Source organism: Meriones unguiculatus, chromosome 12 (genome assembly GCF_030254825.1).
Source record: "Meriones unguiculatus strain TT.TT164.6M chromosome 12, Bangor_MerUng_6.1, whole genome shotgun sequence".
Classification (NCBI taxonomy): domain Eukaryota; kingdom Metazoa; phylum Chordata; class Mammalia; order Rodentia; family Muridae; genus Meriones; species Meriones unguiculatus.
In genome coordinates, this window is record NC_083360.1 from 40,081,587 (window position 1) to 40,108,440 (window position 26,854).

General features: G+C 41.8%; 1 protein-coding gene across 9 annotated transcripts in view; it reads right to left on the reverse strand.

Moving 5' to 3' along the window:
- The window catches only part of Cobl (cordon-bleu WH2 repeat protein), a 245,682-nt gene that overhangs the window by 16,738 nt on the left and 202,090 nt on the right, over nucleotides 1-26,854 (reverse strand). For all 9 annotated transcript variants that reach the window (XM_060365689.1, XM_060365695.1, XM_060365688.1 and 6 more), the window contains 3 exons: nucleotides 15,177-15,486; nucleotides 4,202-4,299; nucleotides 1,120-2,993 (listed from right to left, as the gene is read on the reverse strand). In XM_060365689.1, the coding sequence (XP_060221672.1) occupies nucleotides 1,120-2,993; nucleotides 4,202-4,299; nucleotides 15,177-15,486 (2,282 nt within the window). The remainder of the gene's footprint in view (nucleotides 1-1,119; nucleotides 2,994-4,201; nucleotides 4,300-15,176; nucleotides 15,487-26,854) is intronic.

Here is a 26,854-nt window from a genome sequence, read left to right on the forward strand (position 1 = left end):
CCATACTAATGTCCTACTGCAATGAACTTCACAGGGGTTTGGCGTGATGCTAGTGTAGGCAAGCGTATACCCTGTGCTGGTAGACATGCAGAGGTATGACACGTAGCTACACGCAGTCGTGTGTGACTCTGGATTGTGACTGTGGTTGACTATGTTGCTGTATTATGCACTCACTATCCTATAGGTTCTCTGGTTACTTTGGCGTAGACAACTACTTTTGGGGTTATGGTTTTATTCTTTTATTTTCCTCCAAAATGCTAGGGCCTGCTGCACAAGCAGCATCCTTTTTCAATCTCCTCTTGATATCATCTGATGTAACAAGAAGTCCCTGTTGAGTGCTAGCCTGTTGTCATATAGGCTTTTGTGATACCTCATGATGTTCACACAGCAATGAAACCACTTGCCATGCAGTTCTCAGAATGTGTCCCCTTTTCTAGTAATACAAGGCTGTACAGAAAGCAGTGGCCCTCCTGTGGCTTACTGTCTCGAAGTGTCAAGACATTGCCCAGAAGCTCATGGAAGGAAACTTTCTCAGCCTACCACAACTAGGAGCTGATGGAGACCTTACTAGGTAGTCCTGGTGGAAGGTCCTTGAAGGGGATGGTGGGACACTTTTTTCTCTCATCTGCCTGGTTATGAGGTGAGCATTTGTCTGCCACGTATTCTCACGACACTGTGTTGCTTTGCCACAAGCTCAAAAGCAATAAGTCAACTGGCCATGAACTAAAACCCCTAAACCTTGACCCCCAAATAAACCTTTCCTTTCTCTATTTTTTTTTCAGATATTTTGTTCCAACAACCCAAAGCTGACAGAGTACTTCTGGACCAGAGTACAGACAGCACCACACCCTGGCCTCACTATTACTCTGGGCCAGTAGATGATTATTTACTGATTGACATCTTTTCTACTGCACTGCTGGAGCCTGACAAGCTAAAGCCTCTCCAGTGCTTTTATTCAAATGCTTTAGAAGGAGATAGAATGTAGTTAAAATGAAACCTGCAGACTTGCAGCTCTGCCTTTGCAGCCTTTCTTCCAGTCCCATTCTTAAGATCTAAGATAGGGTGGTAGCCCTGCCCAGGAGCTCCCTGAACCCAACCCCCGAAGCCCACCACATTCACCTTGCGGAGCTTGTCCCTTCCTCCTGATGAGTGGATAGCTTCCATCAGGGCACTGTGCAGGGATGTATCTTTTGGAACTGGCCTTTGAACAACAGGCTTGAATTTTTTCTTTGGCCCAAAAATGCTGGATGGTAGAGCATCATCTGCGTCCTGACCATTTGTAGATAACGGACTGGGCTTTTCCTCTGTCTGTAAAATGATGTAGCTAGTCAGGCTGGACTCTTTTGGAGAGTGGGGAGGCTCATAATTTCCTGGAACCCGTGCAGAGCCATTCATCAGTATCCTCCCAGAGTCATGCGCCTCTGCCAAGAGCGGAGGGGGCGGGTGAGCCTTGTCCAGCGCCTGTGTGGGGTTAGATGTTGAGCTCGCCTTTTGGTTACTTGTAGTTTGCTTTTCATTGAAACCACAGCTCTGTCCCACAGAAACACGATCTCTCTGGGAAGAACTGACTGGGAGGAAATAGGAGTTTCTGTGGACAGCAGCAGGACAGTCTTGAGTGGATGACTTCCCATATGTGCTGCTAGCCTTTACTCTGGGATGGTCTCCGATTGGCAGCTGCACTCCAGGGGTGCTGGAAAGGCAGACAGAGCCCTGGTTTGTCTCATGCTGCTGTGCCTCTGAGTGCGGGTTGGGAGCTGCATCATCTTTCCCAGTGGGGGGTGGTCTAGGCAGCTTTGGTTCTTCATGGCCCTTTTCAGCAGTCTTCTTATGTGGTCTCACCACATCTGCGTGGACTTTTGGAGGCCCCATTTTCTTGGCAATGGCAGAGGCCACGTACTGGCTGGATGTTCTTCTCTGGGGCTTGAGGAATGTGACTTCTGTGGGATGAGCTGCTGGCACTTTCACATGACAGGAGACTGTTGAACGTGGCCGGCTTCTCTCTTCCTCCAGGTGTGCCCCATGTTCCTGTGCGGCAGGCTGCTGCAGGGGAGCGGTCAGTGTGAAGGCTGTCTTCATTCCATTATCTTGCTGTGGTTTTGTGGGTGTGGCAGTGGTGGTGGTGGAGGGGTATTTTTTGGCCGTACACTCTGCCGGCCCATTCAGGAGCTTTTCCATTGAGTTGCGCCTCCAGAACTCTTTGACTTTTCCAATAGGTTGACCGTCTGTTTCAACAACAGCTGATGACTGGGGTATGGTCCTGCTCCCATTCACATGAGGACTCACCAGATTCCCTAGTTCATCAATCTTAATGGCACCAGTGGAGAGGGACACGTCCCTGTCATAACATCTCATCTCTGATTTGGGAGGAACAATTTTATATGTAGTGAGGCCATGCTTGAGTCCATAGCTTCCCCCTGAGGTCTGGCCACGATGAGACCATGGTGGGAATGCTGAATTGTTTTCATCTTCACAATCTTTTGGATTCATTGGCAGGGAGTTTACTCTGTGACCTGCCTGAGTCTTCTCACTGTGAGTGGACCCACACACCTTGCCTTTATCCTTTGCTTTTAGGTCATCTATAAAAAGCTTTGAAACAGATGATGTTACTCTGGCATCTATTTCAACTGGATTCTCATCTTCAGATGTGTTGGCTAAGGTTGGCTGATTTCTCTTTCTGATATCTTGGGAAGGAGGGGAGAGGTCAGGCTCTTTTCTATTTGTCCTTACATATGGCTGGCTATGCTCAGTCTGAAATGGGGGCAGGTGAGATCTTTGGCTGGCAACACCCCCTGTGTTAAAAATAACAGCATTGTTGCTTCTACTGGAGGAAAGCCCTGAGTCAAAAGGCTCATCAGAAACTTCCCCAATAAATGTGACCGGGATATCATCCACGCCACTATCAGAGATTATGGCTTCTTGCAGACTGTGGTTAGACACACCATTTATAGAGTTGGTTAGGGAGCTGGTATCTGTTTCATAATTTTCTTCCATTCCTGCAGAGAAAGACAAACACAAGTCACTAATTGGCACCCCTTGTAGTATTACCAGTGAGTTAGTGAAAGCATGGCTAGAACTTTGATTTCCCCAGGGATTACTACTTTTTCTTAATATGTATGTTAAATGTTATCTTGATTTATAATCTGTATCTGCCTGGGGCCAGAATCTCAACTTTCACCAAAAGCAAAGAGCCATTTGCAGATCCATGATGCTTCAGGGTGAGATATTTAGCTGCCATGTTTTGCCAAATCATTCAATAATAAAATACTCCTAAATTTAATATTCTGGGAAATGTTTTCAAGTGCACTGGGATTTTGCCCTTCCTATTTCTTGTGTTCACTAGACGCACAAGGAGATATGTAGAATGACTTGTGCTAGCTTTAATTTCTTAAAGAGAGAATAAGTAAATCTTGGTGTCTTCAGAATTACACTGACTCTTCAAAACACTAAATGGTGCAAGGGGCCATGTGGTCCCAAACTGTGGGAGACTATATGGCTGGTTCAGATTCCCAGCTCTGTCAACCAAATACCAATGAGAAGGGACTGAACACTGAATTACATAAAATCAGGGTCAGTTTTGACGTTTGTTTCTCCTTGTCTTGTTTTTCTAGTTCATTTTTAATGTGTACCATGAAGAAGAGTGTAGCCTTCTTTGTCTAAAGGATCCTCTACTTACTCACTACAATTATTTGCATCTGCCTTGATCTTAGAGTGTTTTCCCCAGAATGTGTGAGAAGAACAGTGGTGCCATGGGGTGCTTCCATGCCAAGGGTGTTTATCGGGGACAAAAGACTGTGTATTTTGTGCTACCGATGAAGGAGGGGTTTCAGGTTTTAATGAAGACAGCCACTTCTCTTTGTGACATTTTATATTTTCCTGGCTCATTTTGGTGATCTGGATATTTACATCTTTGATGTGCAGAGAATACAACTTAGCATATAGAAGCAGCATTACTTTTTGCATATTTTTAAAAACTACTGAGACCCTTTCTTAATACTACTTGGGACCCTGACAGAAATCAGTCTATCAAGAACAGCCCTCGCCTGAGAGAGGAGGTCATCCCTTACAGACAGGCAAAACAAATCCCAAACAAGTTGTAGTCTGGAGACTTCTTCCTCGTGGAGTCACACCAAAGTACTCAGAAAAAGCGCCTTCCCTATTGTCATACCAGATATTATCAAAGTAGGAGGCTGGTAGCTGTTACCTTCCAGGTTGTCATCAAGCTCCGCCAGGGTTTGATGGAAGTGTCCAGTAACGAATATGTCTTCTTCATCATTTGTGGGCATGGTGGCTTTCTCCGTTCTAGGGAATACCAAAAAGAAAGGAGGAATGTTTAATTTCTTAGTATTGATTAGTACTTAGTACTCCTTTCCAGAAATTTCAGTTGCTACTCATGGCTAGGCAGTCCTACATTTACTGGACCACCACTGTCCTTGGAACTACAAAGACTCGGATTCTCTGCATGTATGTCCATGTGTATATTATATGCAGCATGTAAGCTATGAATGAAATGCATGGTATGTTTGGAGTGTTATGCTCATATTAGCCCTAAAATGTTATCAATACTTGAACCCCATGCAGCTGTAATGTGGTCCCCGTGTTTCATTCTGCTGTACCAGACATGTGAGCATGCTGGTAGTTGTCAGGTACATATCTGCACTGCACTGCACCTGGCATCCTATGAACCGAGGCGCCTGATGACCAGCTGAATGTCATGATGCCAGGGCTGTGTCTCCACACTAGACTCTAAACTGCCAGCCTGTTCCTAACTATCTGCATTTTATCAGTTGTCCCTTAAGCTCAGTCATGTAGGCTTTGGGCTCTGGCACAAGGCACTTTTAAACTTCCTATGCTCTCAAAGAGAATCTCAGAGAGGAGCACATGGAGATATATGGACAGTATTTAGAAATCCTTCAGTTTTGCAAGCCCCTGACTCCCTTTGTGCTGCCTCTCAGCAGTGAGCCACCTGCAAGATTTGGAAAGGAAGAAACAATTCCCTCCTCTACCATAAGAGGCTTTTTCTTTTCTTTTCTTTCTTTCCTTCCTTCCTTCCTTCCTTCCTTCCTTCCTTCCTTCCTTCCTTCCTTCCTTCCTTCCTTCTTTCTTTCTTTCTTTCTTTCTTTCTTTCTTTCCTTTTTCTCCCTCCCCCCAAACAGGGTTTCTCTGTGTTGCCTTGGCTGTCCTGGATTTGTTTTATAGACCAGGCTGATCTTGAACTCACAGAGATGTGTCTGTCTCTGCCTTCCCGAATGCTGGGATTACAGGTGTGCTATAAGTTGGCTTTCAGAGTGTCTGATATGTTTCTTTCCCATCATATTATTCCATCTTAATTCCTGAACTGGGCTGAAGATGGGAGGTGTTGGGGCTTGGAAACATGATTGTGCCACCCATAGAGGCGAACTATCTTCAGATTCTTTTAAACTACAATAATACAGTGGGTATAATGTTTTCTGTCACTCTTGTCACTTCTCTTGTCAGAGTGAGCTCCAGAAGCATGGCATGCCTTTGTGCTAGGGAGACAGCTTTTGTTGCCTGGACCCTGAATAGAACTTGTTTGTAATGTTTTTTAAGTCACTGTATTAAAATCCTCACAAATGATCTGTAAGGTAAGTGGTGTTGTTATTGTCATTGTTCAGATAGGAAACTGTAAAAAGAGACCAACTGACATGTGCAAGGTCACATAGCATTCAAAGACAGGTGCACTTGTTCCAAAGCCTGAGTGAGGATCAGCTGCATTGACCAGGTGGCCTAGCCATGTCTAGGGTCACGAGGGACAATATGCCCCCCTGTGGCACAGGGCATCCTAAGATATGTCATCCTGCTGCTCAGGAGAGCGAGGTCATGATTTATTTGCGTCACAGGGACAATGGCATATGTGAGACAACTGCTGCCAAAACAATTTGAAAGCTGCCTCTGCAAGGGCCTTTGCCTCCGTTTTCCTATTGTGCAGAAAATGCAGACATGTCTATGGCGATTGTCCGTCTTCAGTGAGAGCTGAAGGCTCCTTTCCGCTGATTGTTAAGATTGAGGACCAATTTCCATCACTGCTAATCAGGCCCAGATAATGATGCATGAAATGGGCCTTGTGCAACCCTCACTTACGCAGCAAAAATTTTATTCTAATAAATGAGTCTTTCTTTCTTAGTGACTGTGTCCATTTGGGAGCCAGGAAGTTGCTTCAGGATTAGTCTCAGCTAATGTCCTCTGACAGGCTAGACAAAAGAGACTGGCTGGAGATGTGTGTGCATGTAGACCAATTAATAAGGACCACAAGAGGTGCTCGATTGTCCTTCCCGCTGCTTTGCTTTTGGCCTTTAATTGTTTCAGTGCAGTTTGCTAAAGCTGTTTCTCTTTCAGGGAATGTGATAAAAAAAATTCAAATATTCAGTAGAATTTATGGCAGAGGAAAATATGGAAATTGCTAGGCAAAATGGCATTTGATATGTAAAACAGATCACCTTTAGATTTATACTTGTAGTATAGGATGCTTAAAGTCCAGACAAAGAAAATAATATACTTGTGTAATTGTATATATACATTATATATTATGTTAACATGCTATATATAATCTGTATAATGTATATACTTTTACATCAAAGTATTTGTCTTTGTTCAAATGTACAGTTCTATCGCTCAGGAAACACTGAAGAGAAGATTACTGGTAAGAATTAAAACTAAATTCTACTGCTTTTTAATAAATGTTAAACTAGGAAAGAAATCACTTTGAACTGATTAAACTGCAATGAAAACAACACATACACCTGCAGAAAGCAATATAAAAGCATGTATCAACAAACACCTTATCTTTGTAAGGAAACAATTCAGAGGAAGGAAAAAATATAAATGCAGCAGTGTTCATTGTATTCTGGGAGGAGATCTAAAATCTTCAACAGTAAGGAGAGCTCTCTACATTTTAAAGGGCAATAAAATCAGTAACTCTGACATCAGAGAGCCTGTGGAGAGACAGTCCAATCAGTAACCATGACAATCAGAGAGCCTATGGAGAAATACTGACTAATGCTGCTTCTAGCACAGTACATGAGAAAAACAAAAACAAAAACAAAAACAACCAAGACACGGAGCTATATATAGCCTAACTGTGATGACATAAACACCACCTCTGCCTGTGGACAATGGGGAGCCAGGAATGAGCCAGTGTACTTTGCTGAAAAGGATAAATTACAGAGACCTTTACTCTAAAGTACCTTGCATGATAAAGCAATTTTTTTTAAAAGTGCCTGCTTATGTATTTGGGTGCTCTTATGTGCCTGAGTATGGAAATTTTTGAGACAGGGCCTCTCTCTAGAGTTCTCCATTTAGGCTAGACTGTCTGGCCAGTGAGCTACAAGAATTCTCCTGTCTTTGCCTCCATTGTGCTAGAATTAAAAACACATGCCATCACCCTGGGCATTTTTTTTAAATATATGTTATGGAGATTGAACCCAGCTCTTCATGCTCATATGCTGAGCACTTTACTGACTGAACTATTTCCCAAGCCTGATAAACCATCTTAATTTACAAAATTTAAAATGCTATTTCAGACTCTAGTTAACAATCTTTTCTTGTAAAAGAGTTTAAACGTTTCTTCACATAGATAGTATGCAATGCCTTCTTTCCTACAAGAGACTGCTAGGTCCCAGGTCTCACTGGCCATCAGGGACAAAGCTCCAGTCAGTTCAGAGCAGTCTTGGTCCTACCTCTTACTCCTACCACACAGGATCAGTCTCAACTACTCTAGTCACCAGTAGCTTAGCCCTAGGTGTGTGGGCTTTCTCAGCTAGTTTCTTCTCTGCCTCCAGAACAAATGTCTTGCTCAAGTATTAGGGTTCTATATTACTAAAGCTACCCCTTTACCCATGTCGTTTTTTCCTGACCACTCACTTTCCTCTTACTGTCTCATACAAACTTACAGGCTTCCCCCTCCCCAACTCCCATTCCCTGCTGCTAGCACCTAGTCCTAGGCCCTGCCCCCACACCCCTGTTCTCCCATGGTCCTGGCCTTGCTCCCTGGCCCTCTGATGTGATTTATGTCCTTAGGGTCATATTTATTCAGCAAGAGGAGTAGACATATACCAGAAGTTGCCAACTTGGGTGCCTTATTGCACCCTAGCCGTACTAGGCCCTTGGCTTATCTGTCTTACAAAGCTGCCAGGTCTCTGAAATCTCTAAACAAGGTAGCAATGGATCTGCTCACTGCTTCTTCAGCTTGATCTACTTATGATGAGCTTCAAGGATTGCCATTCTCTGGGGCCTGAGCTTTTGCCTGAAGGGTTATTTAGCCAAGGTCAAAGCCAATGGCAATTTTCCAATTTTACTTTCCTATCTAAGATTTCTGGGGGTAGGGATCTTGTGGTGTTTGCTTTTCCTGCACACCCATCTCCATTTTTGCAAAGAGCATGGCATGGTATTGCCCTTCCTCTTTGAAACGTACCTGAACTTAATCACTGGGCTAGAAGGGTAGCTTTTTGTGGGCTTACAGGAGAGCACAAGGCATATATATCACCGAATAGTGCCTCGTGGGCAGAAAGTAACCCATCTGCAGACATAAAGCAAATGTGCATGGATGTTTTGTTCTCAGGCTTCCTCCCCCACCCCCAACTATGACCAAATCTTAAGATATAGTTCTTATTGGCAGTCTGTTGTGGCTGAAGACCAAGAAAACAGAAAGCAAACAAACCTTAAGTGGGCATTTTGCTATCAGCCTGCACATGTTGAATAAACACAGCCAGGACTGTTTTCTCACACAGAACTGGAGGTGATGACTGCAGAGAATGGGATAGTGTTCATGCTGCTGCTGCATATGCTATGAGGGACAAGCAAAGAGCACTGGGGACTTTCAAACCCATCTGTTTGGGAGGCTCATCTGCCTCATGTGCACTGCCCTTTGGGACTTGGTGGAGATGGGGGGTATGCCTCTCATCCAGCTGTGGCAGTTTTGGCCCAGCTTGGCCTCAGCACTGTGTATGTAGCTTCAGGCAGACGAGAACAGGGAATTGTCCTATCTATTCAAGGCCAGGACAAAGAGGATCTTGGTGAGTCTTTCTGTTTGCTCTTAGAAAGAGAAAGTGAGTGGCAGGATTCCGATTCATAGCACATTAAGTTAAGTCCGTTTTTTATTTGCCCAAGTTTTTTTAAGAAATGTATACAGTTGTGAAAAATATCTGAGAGGAAGAGCATGTTGTTTTCAGAGAGCAGTTTAATTTGCTTCCAAGGACCACAGCAACCCTGTGACTGCAAAATGATTAGCCTGGAAGTAGGAAGTCTGGGAAAGTAGATGACTGTTGCATTTGTTTGATCCCCTCACTGCAGATGTAAGTATTCCCCAGTGATAAGGCTTCAGAATCTAACACTAGTGTTTAATACATTGGGGGTCATATGTGGATTTTAGACCTTCTTGCAATTGTATCTGAAAGTAGAGAATTGAAGGTAATTTTAATTCCTCTAGTTTTAGCTTTATTAATACACATGATTAGTAAACTTCTTCCCTGGGTACTAGATTTGGTCAGTATTTTACACACACAAACTATTTCAACTTGAACAGCCCTGTGGCAGGTGCTCAGCAGCTAATATGGCTAGTGGATATAGTACAGTGCAGAACTCTACATTTTTCTACAGTATTTAGGATCAAATCAGGGCCTCCTGCACACAAAGCCAAGTGAGTGTTATCCCAAGGGCTCTCCACATTCCTGTGTGTTCTAACATGACTCGGGAGGACTGTACAATAATGACATGCTTCTAACTATCCCTGCTGCTACTAGTGCTGATGTATATGGATGTTCAGGGTTTTACACAGTGTTGCTTATAACGGTGCTGTGGTCACAGAGTTTCTAGGACTCTAGGTATTATGGTCTGCACTATGTGAGTGGCTTATGAAGCTTTGGTGGCCACAGTTCCTGGAGTTCTAGTTTAGGGATCCAGATGACATAGAAATTCAGGGCCCGTGTCACTGTGGAGCCTTAGTCCACATGCAAGGCTACTTTGGATCCACGTGTGGACAAGGAAGGGAAGAATTTCTTTCATGCTGCAATGAATGTCTTATGAAACTGAGGCCAGGAGGGACTATGAAGGATTGCCAGGTGGAGAATGAGGCAGTGGGTGGGGGTGGAACGGGGTGTCTCTTCACCCAGAGAGACAAAGAAACTGCACTTCTTCTCTTTACTCAAACACTATTTTTTAAAAACTCTGAAAATTTCATACATGTATATAACGTTTTGACCATTTTCACTACATCCCCTCCTCTCATTCTCTTCACAGTCCTGCTGAACCCTTACTCTTCCCAAAAAGTCCCCTCCACTTTCCTGTGTTTTGACTGTTATTTGTGATCCAGGGAGTTTAATTAGTATGACTATGGGTGAGAGATTGTTTATTAGAATGCAGGCAATGTGTTAGTTGTTACAGCACTGAGTAAAGTGATTTCCCCTTCCCGTAGCAACCATTGCTTGTCAAAAGCCCCTGATACTGTGAGATGGCTGAGGCCTCATGACCCCTCCTCTGAGCATGGTGGATTGTGGACAGGCTCCTTTTTGTGTGGGTCTTTGTGGGTAACCGCGGCTGTTGTAAGCTCATGGGCACCATGGCCGTGTCATGTCTGGCAGAATGTGTTTCACAGCACTCCTCATTATCTGGCTCTACTGTTCTCTCTACTGTCTTTTGGGATCCAGAAGCTATAATGTTTTTTCTACTTTGGAAGGCTCTGCATTTGGCTCCAACTGTTAAGAAAACCCAAATCTACACTGCGGTCATCTCTCTTAGTCTCATCTTACAACATCTTTCATAAGTGATGCTCCCAAAGGAACATTAGAACTCAGAGTTTTGTGATGCTGATATATAGACAGATAAACTGCCCGATGACAGCCAGATCATTCTGGGGTTCACTTTTTAGACACATTGCTGGTCCCACTCTTAGCCCTCTCACAGTGGGAGAGGCAATATCTATTCTGCTTCTCCCTGTCTGCCTATTATTTCTATTCAAAGATGTAATAGTTTGAAGAGGAGGCAAGCAGAGCTGGAAATGGTCATAAAGATTATCCAGCAAATCCTATTTCTCTTATTCTCCATGAATTGTAAATGACAGCAATAGAATCAATATTAATAACAATACCAGTTGCCACTTTTGAAGGCTGGCAATATGCCAGGTGGTATTCTAAGAGGGAGTGCTACATATCTCAATTTTACTGAGAAAGAAATAGAAGAGAGAAGTGACTTTGCAGCTATTTGTCAAGCTATTCTTTAAGAATAGGGAATGTTGGCCCAAGTCAACTAAAAAGAATAGGGGTAAAAGCCAGGAAGAGATTTGTGAGTTCAATCAGCATTAATTATAACCATTCCCAGGACAAAGCCACTTGTGAAGCCTGAAGTGCTACCCCTGAGTGTTTCCAGAACAAAGGGTCACGACCAGATGCATACTTCACTTGTATGTGTGTACCTTTTTGGCCAGAATTCCTCTTGGCAGTTTATTTTGTGTATCAAGTTTAGAGGGAAACAATGGAAAACTGATGTCTCAATTACAAGGTGAAGTCTGAATTCAGGACAGCATAAATCTGCAACTGGATCTAATCAAATGAGCTGATGGAAAAGCATCCTCTTTTCATACTGTACCACATACAATACACTGGAATTATGGTCAACCATTCTCATTTGCTTTATTTTTTTAGAAGACAGAGTTTTACTATTGAGGTTCTTAAACTTAAAGCCTAGACTCTAGGGACACTGGGTGGTACACATTTACATAAATAGCAACGAAGAAGCAGGCATAGTGGCAATGAGCTAAGTCTCTAACCACAGCCATACCAATCAGAGCCACAACTCTACCAGCTGACCGCACAGTAGAAAAAGATAGCTAGTAACAGAGGGTAACTCTCATACTATTCTTGGACAGGTGCTTGAGAGAAAACAGTATTTGTGTCCAAGTTTTGAACATGAAAACCCAGGCAGTCCTATATCTCTAAATACAGATGATTTCAAGATGTGAAGACAAAAGAAAGGAGACAGCTGAGAAAACCAGGGCTTCTGGGCTTTATGGGTCATGATTCATCTTTACATGATTTTCACACAGCATTTTGTGACTTCCTGCATAGTGGAGGTGTGGCAACTGAAGATCTCATGCTAGGAAAATTTAAAAGCCATGAGTAATCCTTACACTGGAGATGTTCTGCATGTTGAGTTCATGTATGACAACTTACTAGAATCAACTCTACTCCTAGAGCCCTGATCTTGCTTGTTATGGCAAAGGGTAACTTATGATTTCCCCAAGCTCCTAAGGTCTCGCATTCAAGAGAGGGACACAACATAGCCTGGTCTCATACCATGATTATACCTCACAGGATAAACCCCTTTGGGGCACAAATAGCCATCTTAAGATGAGTTGCAGAAACTAGATATTGGATTGGAATCATTCCGGGTAGAACCAGGGGTTTGGAATGAGAGATAAAACATTAGCTACCCAGAACAGAGGTCATGCCTGTGGGGCACATACTTGGGGCACAGTATAAGAAAAGTGCTGCAAGGGGAAGAACATTGCACATGCTCTCCCTAGGAGGTTGTCAGGAAGCTTATTCCTTATCATTGGTGTCAATCACTATTTCCTGAATATGGATATCACTCTTTTGTGTGTGTGTGTGTGTGTGTGTGTGTGTGTATAAATGGCCAAGATTAAGGCCACTCTCCTAAGTTCTGTTCCCTCACAATGCTAACTTGATTATGGCCACTAGTCTTCTGGGATGGGCTGTAATCTCCCTAACTGATCATTCACAGCTTGGATACCTGAAAGATGCCTACTTCACCATTCTCCACCTGCATTCTGATGAGAGGTCACCTCCTACCATTTGCCTGAACCCCAATCCTGCCTTCACCTTCTCTGCCTTATTACAACCCAAGTTTTCAGTGTCATATTCTGTGGATGTGAACACAAAACTCATCACTCTTTTCAAGGAGTTGATTTTATAAGTGTTTTGGCTGCCTGAGCATGCCTGGTGCCTGCAGAGGTGAGAAGAGGGTGCTGGATCCCTTACACCATAGTTACAGATAGTTGCTAGCCACCATGTGAGTTCTGGGAAGTGAAACTGTGTTCTCTGCAAGATCAACAAGTGATCTTAACCACTGAGTGAACCTTGCAGCCCCAAAGTCACTACTTTCATTGAGAGACTCACTTTCTCCCCAGGCACAGGTTCATGCAACTGAACCCCGGCAGGAAGGAAGCAGTGAGCAGGGTTCTCAAACAATGCTTGGGGGAGCATTCATCCTAAGATCACATGGAGGCCTCTTTTAAGGAATGTTTAACTGGTGTCCTTGTCTGCAAAGTCCTCAAGATCTTCTCATAGCCCCCTGCGGCTAAAGGGAGATTATCATGGCTTCCCTAATATATTTCTGCACAGAATTATTTGAAGTGCTATAGTACAGGAACTATCTGAATAGCTGTATCTATATTTGAAAGTTTATAGATGGGCATTGAGGGTAAAAATGTGTCTCTGGGAGTAATATAATAGTGAAGGTACCCCAATATCATTAGTTAAGGGCATACCCGAATACTGGCCACCATGACCTTCAAATCTGTTTAGTATGGCCATGGTTACTTAGGTTTTTGTTAACAGCATTTTAAATTTGTGAGATGTGACATACAAATCTAGATTTCTGGCACACTTCAGACACTGTCCATATAAGGTCTGTCACCTACTTGCCAGGTGAGAATTAGATGTCCAGAAAAGGGCTGCTGATATCCGGTGAAGCCTACAAGCTCTCCACCCTCACTCTCTGCTCTAATGACCCTTGGCCTCACCCTTGCCAGATTTAGCACCTGTGTTTCGATCCCTTCTTACACTACAGACATTACCTACAATCGCAATGTTCTGCACTGCATATTTGGTAATGCATGATATAACTTGGTCTGAGAATGTGTGACTTTTTCATTTGAGATAATTTCTGAAAAAAAATCTGTTCCAACATATAGTTTTCATTTCATAAAAGGAGAGACCTGGGGTTATCTCTTGAGGGGATAACTTAGTGTCTCAGCCATGCCTAGAGATCAGAGATATTTTTCTTCCTTACTCGGCTGACAAGGTGAACAAGGTTGGATAAAGGAAGGTGATAGGGACCAGTACTGTGCAGAGAGGTTTACACAGAGCAATGCAGCTACTGAAACTTGTCATCAATCCAGAGAAGAAGTAGATCCCAGTTTAAAAAAAAAAAAACCAAAAAAAACCCCAAAAAACTCTTTTCACATTATGCCTAAAAATGAGCCACAGATAGAGGAGCACCCTGATGTGAGAAAGCAATAGCATCTTAGCCAATTTAGTCCTTAAGGTAATAAGAATGATCTCTTAAATATGCAGGAACTGCGTATATTTGGAAGGCACAAATACATTCAACCATAAGACCTAAGGATATTATTGTACAATTTAATATAACAAAGTTAAATTCAAGCTGCAGATTTAGAGACTCCTCATGGTCAGATAGCCACTGAAGAAGTTACTAATTTAGAAATGGCAAAATATACATTTAAAGGATAAAGTATACAGAAATAATTCATAGAAGATGAAATTGGTATTAAACATATTATATGGTTATCTTTACTTATCCAGAGACTGTAAATTAAATACACTTGTGATACCATTCAATACCCACGGGATCAGCAAAGCTTAGAATGTCTACTGACCACAAACACTTGTGTAGAAGTAGGATGAGAGGGTGCCACGGACACAGAATCTATTTGTTGATATTCCATGTAGTTGATGAATTTTTGTGGTAGTCTAATTTTCCCCATGGGAAACTCTATATTAGACAGAAACATACATGTAATTTGCTTATCATTTCCAGTCCTGAAAACCTGGAACAACCTGGTTTAATATTAATGTGCAAAAAGATACACATTTGGACAATATATCAAGGATGACTTTTTAAATTGAATAGGAAGTATACCACAATTATAGTGCTTTTGGATCCTGTGTCAAGGTTCACTAAGCATTCTAACGCATTGCTTGCAAGCATCTTCATGTCTACACACATCATGAAGACAGGACTGGAGTAAAAAAGCTGCAAATTAGGGTGGGGACAAATCTGTGGAAAGTACCTGGCACTCAGATATCAATGATCATTATTTGGTGATCACCCGACAAACAATTCTGTCATTGAAAACAAGGAGGTGAGTTAGGTGACTACTGTCAGCTATTCATCCCATGACTCACCTGAGAATTAAATTCCCAGAGCTATTTTTCCCCCATGACGGGCTCTTTTGGGGACCCAGTTCTGGAGTTCCAGCCAGGTCCTGGTCACTGCAGTCCTCTTGGTCAGTGGACCATTTATCCTTGGATCTCATGCTGTCTTGTTGTGAGTCCAGAGAGATAACATCTGAGGGAGAGCTCATCACCCCTGAGTCCTCGGTTGTATCCTCTGATGCAAAACAGCTGCCCACAGATGCTGTCTCCTCAGCCTCCAGTGGAACCTGTGAGACTCCACCCATGCTGTAGTGGCTGCCAGGCCCCAGAGGCAGACTCACTGGAGAGGACATACAAAGACAGGTCAACAAAAGCCACCCAGGGGTGTCATGCTGCCTAACTAGGGCACCATCCCTTTGGCTCTGAAATTCATGATTCAGGGATTTACAAATAATGAAGACCCTCTGGCAAACCAATAGCATTCTCTGGAAACATTTGAACTTTCAAGGAGCCTTATGTGTATACATAATTGAATGCAAACTTTCCCCTAAAAAAACTGGGCACTTGAGTGGTTAGCCTTCTGTTTATCTACCTTGGTGGTGATGGGGATTTTACTAGAGTATTGCACAAGCTAGGCAAGTGCCCCACCGAGGTGCTACATTTTCAAACCCTTAATTAGCCCTTTAAACATGCATCCTCTAGGCAATTATAGTGATTAACTATTAAAACTAGTGATAATGAAGGCAATTGTTTGCATTCTGACTCCTGAATTAAAATGACTTCATATATATATATATATATATATATATATATATATATATATATACATATATATATACACACACATATGTATATTACAATTAATGAAAAAATGGTCCCACGAACTTGAAAAAGAACAAGGAGGGGCTATATAAAAGGGTTTGGAGGGAGGAAAGGAAAGGGAGAAATGGCTTATAATTTCAAAAATATAAACACAACTTTTAAAAACAAACAAGCAAATGAAAACATTAAGAATAAACAGAAAAAGACCATTCTGGAATGGGAACTTCTGAGCATCATCCTCATAGAATGATGCTGGAAGTGTGGTCTACATATTAATGACATTCTTCATCAACAATTGGACCTGTCCTAATTTTTATACTGAAACATTGTAATTTGTTTTTTAAGTAAGAGATGAGCTCTATATTTGAAACAATGTAATTTTTTTTTTTTTTATGTAAGAGATGAGTTTGGAAGGGAAGGTAAAATTAAAAAGTATCAGAACGCAAGTGCCAGTGGTTGATGCCCACAGGGGGTTAGTGTGTAGAACTGTGTGTGATTTTCTACTAATTTTAGAGTTCGTCTCCAGTGAGACCTTATAAAGAATACTAGTCATCCTGTTCACTGAAGACATGTTCAGCATCAATGGTCACCTTTTCTCTTCCCCAGTTTCAGCTTTATGTGCAAAGCCAGAGTTTGCAGGATAGAAGTCCGCTGCTCTAGACTAGTTGTATGCTTAAGTTGCAGTTGAGTCAGTAGATATAGATTCTAGATCCTAAGGTTTGAGGCTAGAACCATGTACTGTATTTCAAAGTCTCTCTTCTCCGCATAAGTAGCCCCTGGATTTGTGATGTGTACAAGTGCACACTCCACAATGATATTACTGTGGACTCATATGAACCACACTGCATGTCATCTCTAGACATTCCATCTCAACAGCAACTAACAGCATGTAATTAATACACTAGGAGGAGACCCCTTCATGTGTTGTTTTATGTGAGATCTTGAACAATAAAAAACATTCCAATTGAACAGTTGTAAGAATACAAAATTCACAAAAAGAGCTCAAAGCAAACAGAGAACTACAGAGAGGGGGTTGGGACAGGCACAAATGCAGAAGGCAATGCACGTAATTTCAGCGAACTGCTGAAGAGTTGTTTCTCCGAGTTTCTTTCAGACTATCCTGTAGCTCAGCATCCTCCTGCCTCTGCCTCTTCAATGTTGGGATTACAGTCATGCACCACTATGCCCAGCTGCAAAACTTGACAGAAAAGACACTACCTGTATGTGATGGCTAATGTCAAGTTGATCAGGGCTCATATCACCTAGGAGACAAACCTTAGGACATGTGTGTGAAGGAATTCCTAGATTGGGATAATTGGAATAACTGAGGTGGGAAGACCCACCATAAGTGTGGGGAACACCATTCTGTGGGCCTGGATTGGCTAATAAAATAGTAAGCTGGACACCAACACTCATTTCTATTTCCTGAGTTCTGATCAGGTAACCCATGCTACACTCTCATGCCTTCCCAACCACAATGGCTGTAGCCTAGAACTGTAAGCCAAAACAAACTCTTCCTCCCTTCTGTTTTTCAAGAATTTTACCACAGACATGAGAAAAGTAATTAATGCACACGGATACACATAGCCTGACAAGCTTTGAGATGCTTCTCTAGTCTCACATACAGCCTTTGAGTCAGCACTCATGGTACTCATTCCAGAGTTCAATCCCCATTCGGAGCTCTGATGCCTTGAAGCCACATTATCAGACTCCAGGGTGGCAGCCAGCAGTCTGCTGGCTGCCATTCGTTTCTTTCGTCCCTTGACTTTCTTGTTGCTCTACTTGGCTCTACAAATCAAACTCAGGTCCTTATGCTTGTATAAGAAAATTTCACTGACTATTACCTGAACTATTTCTTCAGTCCCCATTGAGATTTTTTTTATCATTTATTACAATTTATTTGGTTTGTATCCCAGGTGTGCCCCCTTCCCTTGTCTCCTCCCAATCCTACACTCCTTCCCTCTTCTTCCCCTATGCCCCTCCTTTAGTCCACTGAAAGGTGAAGTTTTCCTCCCCTTCCATGTGTCTTAGCCTATCAGGTCTCATCAGGACTGGTTGTGGTGGTCTGGCAAGGCTGCACCCTCACCCCCCAGGGAGAGGTGATGATCAGCAGTGATCACTGAGTTCATGCCAGAGGAAGCCCCTGTTTCCCTTATTAGGGAACCCACTTGGAGCCTGAGTCTATGGGCATCATCTGAGCTGGGATTTTAGGTCCTCTCCATGCATTCTCACATTATGATTTTTAAGTTGTTTTCTTACCTGACAACTTCATACATGTATTTTGATCATTTGAACTTTCCACTACCCTCTTTCATACCCCTCCCACTTTCAGTCTCCTCCCACTCCTGGTGAACCCCTTCTTCCCAACCTCCACATTCCTCCTGTTTGCTTGTGGCCAACTGAATGCAACTGGGATTATTTTCGTGGGTGTGGATGGGGCTAATTTTTGGAGCATGTCTTGCCTTGACTTTTGCTACCATCACTAAACAAACAGGTTGTTGTGGTTTGAATGAGAATGGTCCCCATAGGCCCATTTATTTGAATCTTTCAGTCCCGGTTGGTGGAGTTGGAAAGGCTCAAGAGGCATGGTCTTGTTGGAGAAGGTGTGACACTGGGGTAGACTTTGAGGTTTGAAGAGCCCACACTAGACCCAGTCTCCCTCTGCCTGCAGCCTATGCGTCAGATAAAAGCTCTCAACTATTGTTCTAGTGTCATGTCTGCTTGCCTGACACTATGCTCCCCACCATGATGCAAATGAACCAACCCTCTGAAATGATAAGCAACCCTTCAATAAAATTCTTTCTTTTATGAGCTTCCTTGGTAATGGTGTCTCTTCACAGTAATAGAACAGCAACTAAATCACAGGTCAATTAAATTCAATAATTACTTTTCTATGCTGAATACGAACAGCTTGTAACCATGAAAAACAAAGCCTAAAGTCTTGAATTAAAACTAACAGATTTGTTTCTTGGCTCCTCACAGTGCTGCAAGGTGCCTGTGTCATTATCAGATCGCTACTGCCAGGTGGCTGCTGGGGTGGAGCAGGCTTTATTACTGGGACCTGGGACCATGGTTTTCTTGTTTGGTTTTTTTTTTTTGTTTGTTTGGTTTTTTGTTTTTTTGTTTTTTACTTCTTATTTTGAAATTTTGTTGTATTTCTAACATCTGTCCCACCATTTACTTGTGACTGATAAGAAATAAATATTTTTTTTTCTTATTAGTTACATTTTGTTAACTGTATCCCAGGTGTATCCTGCTCCCTCATTCCCTCCCAAACCCTCCCTCCCTCCCTGGTCTCCTCCTTGCCCCTTTCCAAGTCCACTGATAGGGGAGGACCTCTTCCCCTTTCATCTGACCCTGTTTTATCAGGTATCTTCAGGACTGGCTGCAAAGTCCTCCTCTGTGGCCTAACAGGACTGCTCCTCCCTTGGGAGGTGGGAAGGTCAAAGAGCCTGCCATTGAGTTCCTGTCAGAAATAGTCCCTGTTCCCCTTACTATGGGAAACCAATTGGTTACTGAGGTACCTCAGGCCACATCCAAGCAGAAGTTCTAGGTTATATCCACTCATGGTCTTTGGTTGAGTATCAGTATCAGAAAAGACCCTGTGCCCAGATATATTTGGTCCTTGTGGAGCTCCTATCCTTTCCACATCATACTAACTCCCCTTCTTTCATATGATTCCTTGTACTCTGCCGAAGGTTTGTTTATGAGTCTTAGCATCTACTTTGAAACACTGCTAGGTAGAGTCTTTCAGATGCCTTCTGCGGGAACCATGGTTTTCAAGCCAACTTAGTTTATGAGGAGACAGGCAGACATCTACAGTCATACTGTGGTGAATGACAACTGTCATTAACTTCTACAGGCAAAGTGAGGGAGGCTGGACTGAGAAGGGCTTTGCATGTAGGAGGTGACACATAAATATTCAGTGCTGTGTGTCCCCTCTTTCATCTCTGCAGTAGTTACTACTGCTGCTCTGACAGTCACTTCTCAGTTGGCCCTATAGGAAGTGTGATTGCCTAGGACAAAGAGGTTTCCCTGGCTCCTGGATCCCCAGGAGAGTCGGAGGCATCCCATGTGGACATATCTCTATTCAAGACTTGCATGTTAAGCCCTTTAAAAACATATCATATTGAGTGCTAAGGCCAAAGTTCCTCTTTTGCCTAGACAATCTCTCCATTTTCCTTGGGTGATGCTCTTACATGCTGTAGCTAGGACAGAGTCATATCATACCATCTATGCCTGGAGGGAATGTAGACAGAGCCAACCAGGTGCAGATGAGAAAAACCTCTTAGGGCTTTATCTGAGTTTCCTAAGAGAAGTCACATGGTAATTAAAATAGTAACTGTACAAGTGCTGAAAGGAGCTGGGAGTCATGGGTGCCAGGCCTGGGCAGGTCAGTGATAACTAATCTTGTTCAGACTGCAGGGTAGGCAGAGCTATAGCTAAGGAAGGACCACATCTGCAGAGGCTATATGAACAGTTTTGTGGATCTCCTCTTGAGAAGCAAAGAAGTACAGATTTTTAGAGAGGTAAAAATGTCCCTCTGAGGCCACTGGCATCACTTGTCAGGTAATTTCTGATCATTTGAGCCAGTTGGAGAATATTTTGTTTGACTCAGATGCCACAAGCCATGATTACCCACCTAAGTTTCTTTTTTTCTGACTAGCTCCAAAAGTTAATCCCATGAACCTTATACACAGTTTTATATTAACATATATTTTATATAAAATTTTATAAAATATTTTGTAAATTTACTAAAAATATATTTGGTAATTCCTAAATGGCATACTGGTTGAAGGCTTTCTTCTCTATCAGTTGTAAACAGAAGAGAAGCTGAAGTTGTACTGGCTGTGAAGCGTCTTTTTGCCCTCCCCTTTCTACATGTAGTTTCCAACCCTCACACCAGAATTCCAACAGAACTGAACTCAGAGTCTGAAGCCCACCCTCCAGCTCAAGTCCTACTGTGAACTCTGAATGCTCCTTTCACAGTCTGTAAAATAAGTACAAGTTGGTCCTGATAATCACTAATATCTCACTAAAATCTCTGATAGGCCCAGAATGCTCTTTGAAATCTCAAATCAAGACATAGCAAACACTCATTCACTGTTGCCTGGTAACTAGTTCTGCATCTTAAGAATGTATAGCATCATCTTCATCCTTCCTGTGGGAGTGTGCGTGTGTGTGTGTGTGTGTGTGTACACATATGAGAGAGAGAGAGCCTTTTCAAAGAAATTCAGCCATTATTTTTAAGTTAATTAATATGATGGCAAATTTACTTTTCTCTAAAGATATGTCTTTTGAACTCAAAAGCAAAGTATTTGGAAATGTGAAAATACATTTTGTCTTTAGTGGAAGCATCTAATATAAATTCTGTATTAAGTTCCCTTCCAGATGAGCAGTCTTTGAAACTAATTCTTCCCCTGTCTGCTTAAAGTATGTTACCCTATGCTTTGAATGCAACAGAATCCTCATAGGGACTATGGAAACTTTTCTAGCTCAAGTGTAAGAATTTAATTCTAAGGGCTACTAAGTAGTGGTTTAAGTTAGTCAACTACTCTAATCCCTCTAGTTCATTTATATATGTCTTTCACAAGGTCATCAGGGGAAAAATGCCAAAACCTAAACATCAGTCTCTTCAAACAGACAATCCCTGATCTATGAAGATTCAGCTTAAAAAGTCTTAAATCTAGTACGGTGTAAAAACGACAAACATTCATTTACAATGACATTTTGAATGTAGATCACTGTTGGGGTCCCTGCGTGATCCAAGACACTCATTTGATGTTGCATAGCAACACTGAGTAGCAACTTCCAGTTGGCCACAGGCTAAGGAAGGGAACCACTGAGTGATACTCAACACCTTATGGTGTTGACGAGGCAGAATGCTTGTAGGTCAGACGTAGTAAACCCGTTTCCACTTCTAAAACTTCAAATTCCCTTCTGTTCCTCAAGGTGAAATCCCAGCCAATGAGAGTCTGTACTTACAATGGATTCATCTTTTATTGTTGTTTTGATCAGTGAAGGAAAAAAACCTCTTATCATACTCCTTATTTTCACTAGTCATCAAGAAAGGAGAGTCCTCAAGTGTTGACTTTACCTAATTTATATGGCCTAGATGAAAAAGACAAAATACTTATATGACCCACACTGAGCCTTGTGGCTCAGAATCAGCAAGTGATGTTTGTCCTTCATCTCAACCCAGGGTCTCAGTTGTCTGTGCTACACATACTGGGAACAAAGGGAATATAGGGTAAATGCTTCTGATGTGGCGATGCAGAGCCACGTGATGCAGTTCAGTGTGTTTTTCTCTGTCTTCTGAGGAACTAAGCCACCACGCTTCTCTTCCCTTTTTAAAGTAACATTGAAAATTACAGCCATGAATTCAAGTGATTACAGTGGGTTACTACAGTTCAGCGGTACTGTAAACATTAACGGTTTCATATAAATGCTTCATTAATTAAAACACTGTAATCCAAAGACTCAAAATGCCACTCATAGCACCCTCCATAGAAAAATGAACAAAAAAATCCCTCCTCTAATAGGCAGCGCTTTAGAACACATTTCTCCCTCCTTGAATTAATTTCCATTTCATAGTCTAATAAAATCTTATCTTAACTGAATGTACTTTTTGCTAAAGATGTATTTCAACATTTTCTGTATATTTCTGTACAAAATATATCCATAAGTAAAAGATAAGTTTTTTTTTTATTTTTTTCACTGTGAGGTAAGACTATTAAATTCTTTTGTGAGTGTGTGTGTGTGTGTGTGTGTGTGTGTGTGTGTTTGTGTATACTGAGTTATTGCCACAATGATTAGTAGTCAAAGAAAACAGCATAAATATCTCTTTTTCCGAAACCTTGATGTTAGACATCAAGTTCAGTGTCTTGTATATTTTAGACAAGCAGCATTCTACCACGGGGCTACATCCCCAGCTACACAAACATTTTAAAAGGTTGACATTTATTAAACAAAATCATAGAATACTGCAAATGAATCTTATAATGAATCAAATGAGGCTTTTTCTCCCCCACTGATTGCTCAGAAATGTCTGGAGTCCTTGTTGCTAAAATGAAGCAGAGTTCAGCATAAATTCAATTTATAACTTTAATTTTTATCAGATACAAGTACAAAAAAAATTTCTCTGGTCGTACAGGCAGGGGTGAAATAAAAGGGTTTTCTTATGCCTACACTATTCCATTCAATTTTTAAAAGCTCTTCTTCTGTTATATGCCAAAAATAATTGACCTGTCACAAAAATTATACTTAATGATCTATAATTGGGCAGCATAGTTAGCTCCTTTATCAATTTGGTTGGAGAGAAGAACCGGAAATATTCAGTAGGATTTGTCGTCACTAGTGTTATCTATCTGCTCAACCGTGTGTCAGTATCTCCAATGGTATAGTTAGGTCCAGAAAGAAAGACTTGCCTACTGCCAGGAACTGTACCCTACTGACATTCCCAGTGGTTAAGGAGAATGTCTGTATTTGTAAAGGAGTCTAGTCTTTGCAAAGCCTGGACCTGTGAAGGATACATGGAATGTTGCTGGTGTTTTCATTTGCAACAGGTTTGGAAAAGGTGCAGAACATCTAGAAAGGGCTGCCTTGGAAGTTCTGGAGATCTCCCAGGGAAACCAAGAACTAGTCAAAGCCACATGTAAGCACAGTGTGGCAGTTGAAGATCTGAGGTAATGAAGACCATAGAGAATGTCTAGGGATGTAGTGAAACATTCATTCTAAATAGAGGAGTCAGGAAGCTGAGTACTGAACCAGGTTTTGGAACAAACTTGTTGGAAAGTAGAGGTGAACAGTCTGATAAGAGGGAAGGAAACCTGGGGAATGCTGGGTACTGTAGAGTAGCCAGGGTTCCAGGATCTCATGTTACATACATGCTGCATGTGCACATATATGTAAATAAATACTCATTGGTGTGTACAAGGAGGTGGGTTTAAGATTAATCTTTGGGAGACCCTCTGCTATCAGTGCTATATGGATACTGCTCCAACTAATGTCTCCAAATGCTGTGCTCTCTCATCAGTTCTCATAGTTCTTATGAAGTGAAGTTGGCATATTACTCTTCAAAATTTTATCCTCTTTAGCTTGATGAAAACTGTTTAGTATCTCATCTTAATGTCAATGTCAATTCATCTAGAGACCCAGGCATATGAAGACCATTCCATGGTGAAGGTAGCAGTATAGGAAACACAACATAGACCATGGCTGTGTTAAGGAAGAAAAGATGAAGACTTGGAAAGCACTGATGTACCCCCAAATAAAGCTGCTTAAGAGTCAAATATTTTATTTTTTGCATCAGTCTATCCTTATTCCCTCAGAGCATGAACTATGTCTAATCCTAGACTCCTAATGGATTAGGTTAGGGTGTAGGTCCAAGAGTGAAATAGGAGGGTCATATGGTACTTCTAATTTTAAGTTTTAGAGAAATCACCAAACTTATTTCTACAATGTCTGCATTAATTTGCACCTCTGTAAAACAGTGAATAAAGGTGACCCCTTCTCCTCCACATCATCTTCAAACATTTATTGTCAGATTTGTTGATAGTCATTCTGACTGAAATGAGGTAGTATTTCAAAGCAGTTTTTATTTCTAATCTCTTGATGACTAAAACTCTACCAGGGAACTCCTACAGCTGATAAACAAAGTGGTAAAGTGGCCGGATACAAAATTAACTCAAAAATATCAGTAGCACTCCTGTATACAAAAGACAAAAGGGCTAAGAAAGAAATTAGAGAAACAACACCCTTCACAATAGCCACAAACGACATAAAGTACCTTGGTGTAACCCTGACCAGGCAAGTCAAAGACTTGTCTGAAAAAAATTTCAAGTCTCTGAAGAAAGAATTAGAAGAAGATATGAGAAGATGGAAAGATCTCCCATGCTCATGGCTTGGCAGGATTAACATAGTAAAAATGGCCATCTTACCAAAAGCAATCTACAGATTTAATGCAATTCCAATCAAATTGCCAACACAATTCTTTACAGAACTGGAAAGAAAAATTCTCAACTTCGTATGGAATAAGAAGAAACCAAGAATTGCTAAAACAATCCTCTACAATAAAAGATCTTTTGGAGGTATCTCCATCCCTGATCTCAAGCTGTACTATAGAGCAACAGTTATAAAAACTACATGGTACTGGCATAGAAACAGAATGGTGGATCAATGGAACTGAACAGAAGACCCAGAAATAAACCCACACACTTATGGACACCTGATTTTTGACAAAGATGCCAAAACCATACAATGGAAAAAAGATAGCATCTTCAACAAATGGTGCTGGTCCAACTGGATGTCTACATGTAGAAAAATGAAAATAGATCCATACTTATCACCCTGCACAAAACTGAAGTCTAAGTGGATCAAAGACCTCAACATAAAACCAGACACATTAAATCAGCTAGAAAAAAAAGTAGGGAATACCCTAGAACTCATTGGTACAGGAGAAAACTTCCTGAATAGAACACCAACAGCACAGGCTCTAAGAGCAACAATCAATAAATGGGATCTCATGAAATTGAAAAGCTTCTGTAAAGCAAAGGACACAGTCATCAAAACAAAGCGACTGCCTACAGATTGGGAAAGAATCTTCACCAACCCTTTATCTGACAGAGGACTCATAACCAGTATATATAAATAACTAAAGAAGCTGAAAAGCAGCAAACCAAGTAATCCACTTAAAAAATGGGGAACAGAGCTAAACAGAGAATTCTCTGTAGAGGAATATCAAATGGCAGAGAAGCACTCAACCTTATTAGCCATTAGGGAAATGCAAATCAAAACAACCTTGAGATTTCACCTTACACCCATCAGATTGGCCAAGATAAAAAACTCAAGTGACAACACATGCTGGAGAGGTTGTGGAGAAAGGGGAACTCTTCTCCACTGCTGGTGGGAGTGTAAACTTGTACAACCACTCTGGAAATCAATCTGGCACTTTCTCAGACAACTAGGAATAGCGTTTCCTCAAGATCCAGCCATACCACTCCTAGGCATATACCCAAAAGAGGCTCAAGTACACAAAAAGGACATTTGCTCAACCATGTTTGTAGCAGCTTTATTTGTAATAGCCAGAAGCTGGAAACAGCCCAGATGCTCCTCAACTGAAGAATGGATGCAGAAACTGAGGTACATCTATACAATGGAATATTACTCAGCAATGAAAAATAAGGAAATCATGAAATTTGCAGGTAAATGCTGGGACCTGGAAAGGATCATCCTGAGTGAGTTGTCCCAGAAGCAAAAAGACACACACAGTATATACTCACTCATATAAACATACAACATAGAATAAACCCACTAAAATCTGTACATCTAAACATACTAAGCAAAAGAGAGGACCCTAATTAAAATGTTTAATCCCCATCCTGAAAGGCAAAGAGGATGGACAGCAGAAGAAAAAGAAAACAGGAAACAACCTAGGAACCTGCTACAGAGGGCCTCTGAAAGCCAGAAGGAAAAAAAAACAGGAAACAACCTCGGAACCTGTCACAGAGGACCTCTGAAAGCCTCTGCCATGCAGACTGTAAAAGCAGATGCTGAGCCTGATGGCCAACTGACGGGCAGAGTGAATGGAATTTTATGTAAGAAGTGGGAAATAGTAAGAGCTGGAGAGGACAGGAACTCCACAAGGAGAGTAACAGAACAAGAAAATTTGAACACAGGGAACTTCCCAGAGACTCATACTCCAACCAAGGACTATTCATGGAGATAACCTAGAACGCTGACAATGCAGCCACTTCTGATGAGAACTGATAGACTAAGATCAGAAAGAAGGAGAGGAGGACCTCCCCAATCAGTGGACATGGGGAGGGGCAAGCACACAGAAGGGGGGGAGAGGGTGGGACCGGGAGGGGAGGAGGGAGGGGCTTATG